The sequence below is a fragment of the Biomphalaria glabrata genome, chromosome 8 (genome assembly GCF_947242115.1).
Source record: "Biomphalaria glabrata chromosome 8, xgBioGlab47.1, whole genome shotgun sequence".
Classification (NCBI taxonomy): Eukaryota; Metazoa; Mollusca; class Gastropoda; family Planorbidae; genus Biomphalaria; species Biomphalaria glabrata.
Genome location: NC_074718.1, coordinates 45,034,116 through 45,042,917, shown reverse-complemented (window position 1 = coordinate 45,042,917; position 8,802 = coordinate 45,034,116). Strand labels below are relative to the sequence as shown.

At 34.3% G+C, this 8,802-nt stretch overlaps 1 protein-coding gene across 1 annotated transcript; it reads right to left on the bottom strand.

Moving 5' to 3' along the window:
• Window positions 1-991: 991 nt before the first annotated feature.
• LOC106058809 (ATP-binding cassette sub-family E member 1-like) lies at window positions 992-8,554 on the bottom strand. Its single transcript, XM_013216304.2, has 16 exons — window positions 8,412-8,554; window positions 6,690-6,839; window positions 6,324-6,409; window positions 6,140-6,237; window positions 5,382-5,499; window positions 5,097-5,234; window positions 4,936-5,005; window positions 4,637-4,733; window positions 4,338-4,549; window positions 3,985-4,134; window positions 3,770-3,901; window positions 3,279-3,448; window positions 2,923-3,065; window positions 2,391-2,513; window positions 2,004-2,115; window positions 992-1,705 (listed from the first exon to the last, which is right to left on the bottom strand). Exons 2-16 carry the CDS (start codon window positions 6,826-6,828, stop codon window positions 1,658-1,660), a joined length of 1,836 nt encoding a protein of 611 aa, XP_013071758.2. The 5' UTR covers window positions 6,829-6,839; window positions 8,412-8,554; the 3' UTR covers window positions 992-1,657.
• Between the last annotated feature and the right edge of the window lie 248 nt (window positions 8,555-8,802).

Genomic DNA, 8,802 nt, shown 5'->3' with positions numbered 1-8,802 from the left:
GCAACCAACTCTACATTTTTTTTTAAATGGCAATGTCTTAAAACAACTATCACAAACTCCAATTCCAACAAATCTTAGTATTTAAGCCTCTCAGGGCTGTGTCAGTTGTGTTATTGTAATCAACGAATTTCCTTAAGAATCAATAAAGCAGTTTTAGTTAAATTTAATTAATCAATGGCCACGTCTTCGATTCCAAAGATTAAGAATGAGTGCAGTGTTTCACATAGCTACACAAGCCCAGTTGCGACCCGCATATTTTTTCCACAACTCATGCAGCTGTTGTCCACCAGGGGCTTTCCTGTGGGCCTCAAGTGTGTCCAGTAACACAGCTTTTATGAGAGCTCTACAACTGAGTCTTACAGAAGCCCTCTGCTGCCAGCTACTTTCCTCTATGCCAGGAAGAGTCAAACAGCATCTGAGTTGATCTTAGTGCTTACAGTGGGCACCTGTTACATCATCCTCTTGAGGTTGAAACAAATCACTTTGGTAAGCAAGATGTATCAAGCCCAGCTCAACTGTTGCACAATAAGTAATGCTTCTACACTGTCCACATCAGCCTCCAGTAGAACACAGCTATTTATAAGGTAGTCCTGTCATCATAGAGCAGAGGAACTTTAATTCATTCAAGGAGCCTTTCGTTTCTAGAGCCATAAAAAAACGTGGTGAGATGGTAGAATGTGTGTAGAAAGATGGAGTGGCTTATTTTGTCGCACTCTCACTAGTCAACTTATGAAATTGAGGTTTTGTTAGGTGACATTTTTTATCCCAAGGTTTATTGAAAGACCAAAAGATATGTTCTGTGTGAGCAAGTAAGGTGCAACCATCAGCATAGAAAAGTTCTGTGAAGTCCGCCTCTTAAAATTGCTTTAGTGATGACAAAAAGTCAAAGCTAGATAAACAAATCTAGACTTAATATTGTTACACAACTTTCAACCAACAAAACAAACAACTGCTTTCAAATGACAAATAAATAATGCAAAGTCTTTTGAAGTTAAATATTTAGATTCTATAATACTCAACAGTGAATAGTGTGAATGGAAAACAAAATCCATTGCCCAAATAGTATACAAGTTTTGTCCATACCATTGAATTAAGATATAGCACAAGTTCCATGCCAACAGATGAGTTGGCACCTTCCAGAAGTCTAGTTCCTTGTCTAGAGACAAAGCTGTGGGGCAGTGGTGTTTCGTTACTTTGCTGTGTTCCCCCAGTGGTGTTGCTGTGACAACTGCTGAGGAGGCTTAATTGAAATTTTGACCCCAATTTAAACTAACCCCGGGGCTGTCCCACTCTCATAAGGGCAAAAAAACATCCAAGAGACCTTTAAAACAATCACCACAAAAAATTTTTTTTAATGTAAATAGAATTTTGTAAAAGAAAAAGACTTAGGGCTAAACAAGTCATGGGCCAAAGGCTGGGCAGAATAATGGAGCCAGTAATGGAGGTCCCCTGGAGACTTTGCCACGAGGGGAAATGAAAGTGGGAAACCAATGAAATCCAAATCCTAAAGTGAAAGCCTCCTCTGATGTGCACAGCAGATCCACCATGGGGTAGCCTCAGTTCTACTGGGAATGAACAACAGACATTACAGAGCCAACAAATATTCAGACCACTGCCCTTGAACCATGCCAAGTTTCTGCCCTTGGCGAGGCCAGTTTCAGTCCTCTAAAAAGAAGAAATTGCCACTTTTTTTCTGTTCAACATCCTGTGGGGAAAAAAATTACAACTGAGTACAGAAATATAAATTTGTCTATTTCTTTAATTATATGCAACTCCATTCTACGACTAGTCTATAATAAAAACACAAACCTACAAATGACAAGAACAATTTACTGGCTAGAAGATTTAACTTTAAAATGTACAAAAAAACAATAAAGACATAAAATTCTACATTTTTGGCCTCATCTTCGGGAAAAGTTTCTCAGCATTATAGCTCTGAGATCTGTTTCTAATCATTGGCTCTAAACAACAAAAACACCAGTGGAATGTAACAAGAAACGTACCTTGACAGAGTTGAGTTTATTGATGCGAGGTCTGAAGTTATTGGGATCTCTTCTGAAAGTGATGTCAAGAGACTCCAAGAAACTATTCATTCCATTCAACAAGCTTTGTGGTCTACAAACAAACAAAAATATTTAAGAAGTTAATCATTGTAATTCCTGTCCCAAAAACTCACTGGCTAGTAAGTAGTGAAAAGATATGAAGAATATTGGTCATAACCCTTACTAGTGTGCAATCCACCACTAAAATAGACAATTGCAAAAAAACATAAAAAACTTTTCCATTTGCTTTTTTTAAAAAAATGCAAATCTAATAAGAACAGCAACTTGTTAACGAAAATCACTTTAAATTCTATTCATTTTAACTCTAGTGGACAAATTTCTACTTACGAATTAGCCACTGTCTTGATGGAGGGAACACCTTCAAAGACAACTACTCGATCTGCCAGATAGGTGGCCATGATAAAATCGTGCTCAACAACAAAAGCTGTCTTTTTGGCATGCAGAATGAATCTGTAGAATATTCCATTTTTAGAAAGGTCAAAATGTTGGTTAATATAATAACTACAATTACTACAACTCAATTCTAATCTAGAGACCATTCCCTTGCAATTTTTTAAAATTTGTTATTTATGCTCACTTAGATCAAGCAACTTAAAAGTGTCAAGAAATAATTGAGCATTATGGTATGTATTCACATTAAAATATTCTTTCCAGAAGGTATACTGACAGAGGGGAATAAATAGTTTAAGTTTTTTGTAAATACATTTGATAAAGTTTAATACATAACTTTAACCAAATTAGTCAAGTAAGCCTTTCATTTAAAGTTAAGTTACATTCAGTTTTCATTTTATATATTCCAATAAATTTACCACAGCATAGCACATAAAGTAGTTCATTATAGAAAGTGCTATTTCAATACCTTTTAATCACTTTGGCAGCATGTAAACGCTGTTCTGAATCCAGATAAGCAGATGGTTCATCAATCAAGTAAATATCAGCAGGCTTACCAAGACACAATGTTAAGGCAACACGCTGCAGCTCACCACCAGACAAGTTTTGAACCTAAGACACATATTTCATTAGATCATATGCTTCTGAGCATACATAGCATAAAACATCTAAACATAGGACTTAGAAGATACAGGATATTACTTTCGTTCCTCAGATATTTTATTTTGGTGTCTTTTATTCAGCACTGATCACTTTCAGAGTGGTGCATGACAGTTATTTCATCACAGGAATTGTACACAATATTTTCTTGTTACTAGGACTTACCTCCTGGTCAAAGATTGGCTCAATCTGCAATGGTTTCAACACATCAGTCACAAACTGAGGATGGACATAGGCGTCACGAATGCGCTCATGAAGAAGTTGTCTGACAGTACCCTGGTGTTTGGGGCTGATCTTCTGAGGCTTGTAGCTGACATTTAGAATTGGCACCTCACCTACAAGTACAAAACAAGCTTAGTGTGAAAAAGCTTACTTAAACAAAGAAAAAAAAATAGAAATAATGTCCCAGAAGATAAGACTTAGTGAGACATTTACTGTGTCCTCAGTTTAAAAACTTTGTGGTGTCAGTTTGACTCCAGTATAGCAGTCAGAGTGGTGCATGACATGAGCTCATCATTGGACAGTATGTCAACTTGAATAGGAAAATCTCAAATACTATGCAATCATAAAATAGCCAGTTAATTTCGTATCATTTAATTGAGTTAAATGAAATAAACTACTAAAACCTGTTCAGTATGAAACAATGTACTACTCACCGCCTCCATCAGATTTCAGTCGCCCAGCCAACATTTTGATAAAAGTGGTTTTTCCAGTTCCATTTTCTCCCAACATAACAATGATTTCAGAGTCTGTAAATTGTCCAGCCTGTATGGCCAATTCAAACTCACCTAGAGATAAGAATTCAGAGTGAAAAACAATGTCTAACTAAAATAGTAAACAAATAAAATCTGCATTTACACGACTCACCTACCTAGTTTTTTAAACATCTGAGGGTATTCATATCTACAAAATCGTTTGATTTCTTCCTCTAGAGCAGTTTCAGCCACTTTAAATGTCAGGGATGTTTCTCTAAATCTTAAATTTTCTGTTGGAACAAAGCCATCAAGGAAAATGTTGATACCTGAAAAGATTAAATCCATGTTAAAGAACCAATCTTGAATTCTACAGTAAATGTCAGCTTATCTTGAACTGAAATCCTCAGAAGAAATAAAAGGTGTCTGTCTCTCACCACAGAAGCAGTCTGAGTGGTGCATGACATAAGTTCATCATAGAAACATTAAGATGTTTTAGTCCAAGTAGTGCAAGACAAAAACTTTGACTCACCTTCTCTGACACTGAAAGGCATAGTGACCACACCATAAGCACCTGGCACACCATACAAACAGCAGATGAAATCAGACAAATAGTCCAGAACTGATAAATCGTGCTCCACAACTATGATGTATTTGTCTGGGTGAATTAAGCTTCTGATGGCCTGGGCAGCTTTCAGACGTTGTTTTACATCCAAGTAACTTGATGGCTCATCAAACATAAAACTAGAGAAACAAAAATTGTTATATGAAACAATTCATTTACAGCAGTCAAATAGACATAATAATATCCAAGATTTGGGGTACACTTACATGTCAGCATTCTGAATGCATACAATGGCAATAGCAAATCTCTGCAACTCTCCTCCTGACAAATCCTCTACATTCCTGTCTCTGACATTCAGGAGATCTGAAAGAATCAATTCACCAATCAAACGTCTATCAAGTGGAAAACAAAACTTTTCTTTCCATAGTCCAATGGGTCTCATTTGTAACATATATCTCCACATCATCTATTAAGAATGTGAACAGCAAATGTGTTTTAATCATTGACTACAAAAACAAATCAAATTTAATATTATAGAAAGACTCAGCCAAACTGAAAACATTACCTAGCTGCTCACAGACATGCATTTGATTTTTCATCTCATCTTTTTTATCCATTAGTTGCTGGACTGAGCCCTGTGAGGTTAAAAAAAGGGGGAAATATGACTTAAGCATCAATTGTTTTATATATAGTTTTACTTCTTTAAGAACTTTTAGGTTTAAATACCTTAACAGCTTTTGGAATCTGGTCCACATACTGAGGTTTGATAAGAGCTTTCAAATCATCTTCTAAAATCTTTGTAAAAAAATTTTGCAGCTCAGAGCCTCTAAAGTATTCAAGTATTTCAGTCCATTCTGGTGGATCCTGAAATTATATTCAAAACATCAAATCAATCAAGAATCCTGCCTGAAATACTATTAAACACATCCAACCACCATAGGATTCTAATAATGCTCTGCTACTAAAGGTTTGTATAAGCACTAATGAAATGCTTAGCAAATAGAAACTTACACTAAATCTGCCGAGGTTGGGCTTCTGCTTCCCTGCAAGTATTTTAAGAGCTGTGCTTTTCCCTATACCATTAGTGCCGACAAGACCCAGCACTTCACCTGGACGAGGAGTAGGTAATCTGTTCAAAAATGTGCATTTGTTTAAAAAACTTCACTGCTATGATTTTATTAAGACAAACTAAATAGTAAACTACAAAGCATAATTGATGGTGAAAAAAAAAAACAGGTAGCGATTTCAAACGTGGCCTTAACAGTAGTGGTGTTAACTGATACAAACTGAAAGTTTTCATGAAATACAATCTTATTGGTTAACAAAAAAAAACAACAACAGACTAGCATAAATTTTAAAAATTCGAATAAATTTATTGCTGAATATATTTCTTATATTCAAATCTTACTTTAAATTTAAATATTTTTCTCAAAATAAATGTGCATTACAGTATTTTATTTTTAAAAGTTCTGGCAAAACTCTTGGGTATTCTTTTTCAAGATTTAACAGCAACACGTTTGATATACATATCTAATTTTAATTATTTTAAAAATGTAATTAAGTCTCATGGAAAAGTCAAAGCTTTGTTTAAGGTCTACCTTACTGCTAGTGGTTGTTTTTTTTTTTTTAGATTATAGTATTTGGAATCACAAAGTTAACATTGTTCAAGGTGGATATTTGAAGTCTTAATTTTTTTTTTAAATGCAGCAACTGAAATAAGATTAAAGACTTGTATATATAAAAGTGTTTTGACATTACCAAGTATCTACCTGTGTAGTTTGAAGGAGTTAGCACTATAACGATGTGTTGTATCTCGCTCCAAGTTGCTAGGAAGATTGATGATTGTGATTGCTTCAAATGGACATTTCTGTTCAAGAAACAAAAAAACAATTTCTAACACTTCCACCACAAGATTCAGATCTTATGTTTTCAACAATAAACTATTTTACTGACCTTAGAACAGATACCACAGCCAATGCACAATTCCTCAGAGATGAAAGCTATTTTATCTGTTGGTGCAACTTCAATGCACAATTTGCCTTTAGAAGAAACAAAAAAGTGCTTTAAATACTAATGTGTACTATTTTATCAATTACTTCAGTGAAACAGACCAAATAATGGTATGGACAAGGCTTACAACTTAAATGTCTTCTTTCAAAATTATTTAAAATGTTCTTTATTGTCCTTAAAAATTAAAAGCATCTTCCTTTTTTTTTTTTTTTAGTTTAAAGGAATTGATTTTTTAAATCCTACTTAAGATTTTAATGTAATATCTAAGATGTAGTAAAAACAGTTTTAAAAAGCCTGCTAATAGCTTACCCATTCTAACAACAGGACAAAATTTCTTGCACTCTTGTCTACATCTCTTTGGTTTGCATTTATCATTGCTGACAATAGCAATCCTTGTCAGCTGATCATTGGCTGCCTCACTCTTGTTTTTCTTTTTGGCGGCAGACATGATTGGACTTACTGAAAAACAAACGTTAGCAGCTCTGAAGACAAGTTTTTTTTTGTTGCTAACATATAATCTAGATCTAGAGTGAAGATTTTACATTTTCTTTACATTTCATTCTTATCTGAATTAGACAATACATTATATACGAGCCAACGGTTATAATTCAGAGTCATATCTAAATGAGATTGAAACCTGACATTTGAATGAACATAATTATTGCAAAACTATTTGATTAGAAAGTTTTCAGATTTTGCTATTTATAGTGCAGATGATGTAAAGGACATGTTTCTGTGGCCCATGGTTAATGAGGGTGCCATGTTGCCAGCACAACTACCTACCGCCTTTACTTCCCCTAACTAATGTCAGGAACCCATTAGAGCCCAATGATTCCGAAATTAAAAATCTCCAGGATTTGAACCCAAAACCCCGGTTCGGAAGCCAAGCCTTTACTGCTCAGCCACAGAGCCTCACAATCTAATTGATTACTAAACACCAAATACAAGTTCTGGCTTATCAAACTAAGTGTCAAATGAAATGGGTCTAGTTCAAATAGAATCAAATCTATAAAAAAGTTGAGCCTCAAACAAAAACTCATTAAGGACAATAAAAGTTCTAGATCCACCATTCAATAGAGTAAAGATTATTTAGAGAAAATGCTAGCCTATGAGACTGCAACTGGAGAGAGGGTAGGGAAGAGTTCACTAAAAATAGACAGTGTAAGCTATGTATGTATTGGCCAACAGAGAAATGAAACAGGGGGAGCAATTTCTGTAAAGCGTTTGTGTTGGAAAAGCAAGACAAGCAACAAGAAAGCTTGCAATCACCTAATCTATTCTAATCTAGAATTAATCTAGATCTAGATTAAAAGTTAAAAGCCTAAGGTAAAAGTAAAACGGTGAAATTTGCTTGCTTGTACACTTAGACTTTAGAGTACTTTAGACTTAACAGTATGCACCCTCCACCTCTTCAACTTCAACCTCATTTATTTGTAACTTAAATTCTTAACTGACTTAACAACGATAAATTAAATTATTTGGTATACCAATTATTTTTATAGAATAAAGTAAGATCTAATTTTCATTAATTTGGTTGTTTTTTTTAATCACAAGTCAGAACATTAAGTCAGCAATCCAAATTCAAATATAAAATGGCTGCCAGTACTCCAGTAGAGTCCTGAGTAGTACAGTAGTGGAGTGGCAGTATCTGAGAATGAGGAATGAGTAGATACTCTCAGGATACTGGCACTGGAGTCTGTTCTGTTGTGTATAATCATATAATTTATAATCTAGAATAATCTAGATTTAGTAAGTGGTTTACACTGTAACAAACATCAATTTGAATTTCTTACACCGCCGGGTAAAAATAACATCGTAACATACGCCGATTGTGCCGATACGGAAAGGCAGCGTGGCTGGAGGATCAAGATTGAAAAACATTTTATTTGAACTAATATTAGATCTATAAATATAATATTAAAAGCTTGTAAGTTATGTAATGAAACGTTACTTGACAAAATGTAGTCTAATTAAGATAAATTAGATCTATTACAAATTAACATTAAATATCGTGCTAATAATGAGTCGTACCTGCAGAGGCGATGCGTCTGCCACCGCAATATGGCGAAGAAAAGGATTAGAAAATCAACGAGGTGGAGGTCTTAACACACTTTTTGTCCGTAAAATTTTAATGTTATTTTTTTTTAAATATGATCTAAAAATGTTGAAGAAAAATGTAAATAATTGGATCTTTTGAAGTTTAATATTAATAACTAAAACTTTTTAAAGTTTAAATACCTTAAAACAAGTTTTGCTAGTGTAATATTACAATTTAAAGAGTCGCTATATATAAAATATTTATCTGACATCTCCTAAATGACCTACACCGTAGAGCTTAAAGTGATTACCCTCTAATTTGATTCTACCAACTTTGCCGGCTGGTAAAATCAAATCTCCTTCCCAATCGTCTATATAATATGTG

Excerpts from the sequence above, each read along its gene's own strand:
- LOC106058809 (XM_013216304.2), bottom strand. The coding sequence starts at position 6,828 with ATGTCTGCCGCCAAAAAGAAAAACAAGAGTGAGGCAGCCAATGATCAG. Across the intron at positions 5,006-5,096 it reads AGATTCCAAAAGCTGTTAAG|GGCTCAGTCCAGCAACTAAT; the intron begins GTATTTAAACCT and ends TTAACCTCACAG. Across the intron at positions 3,449-3,769 it reads ACTGAAATCTGATGGAGGCG|GTGAGGTGCCAATTCTAAAT; the intron begins GTGAGTAGTACA and ends TTGTACTTGTAG.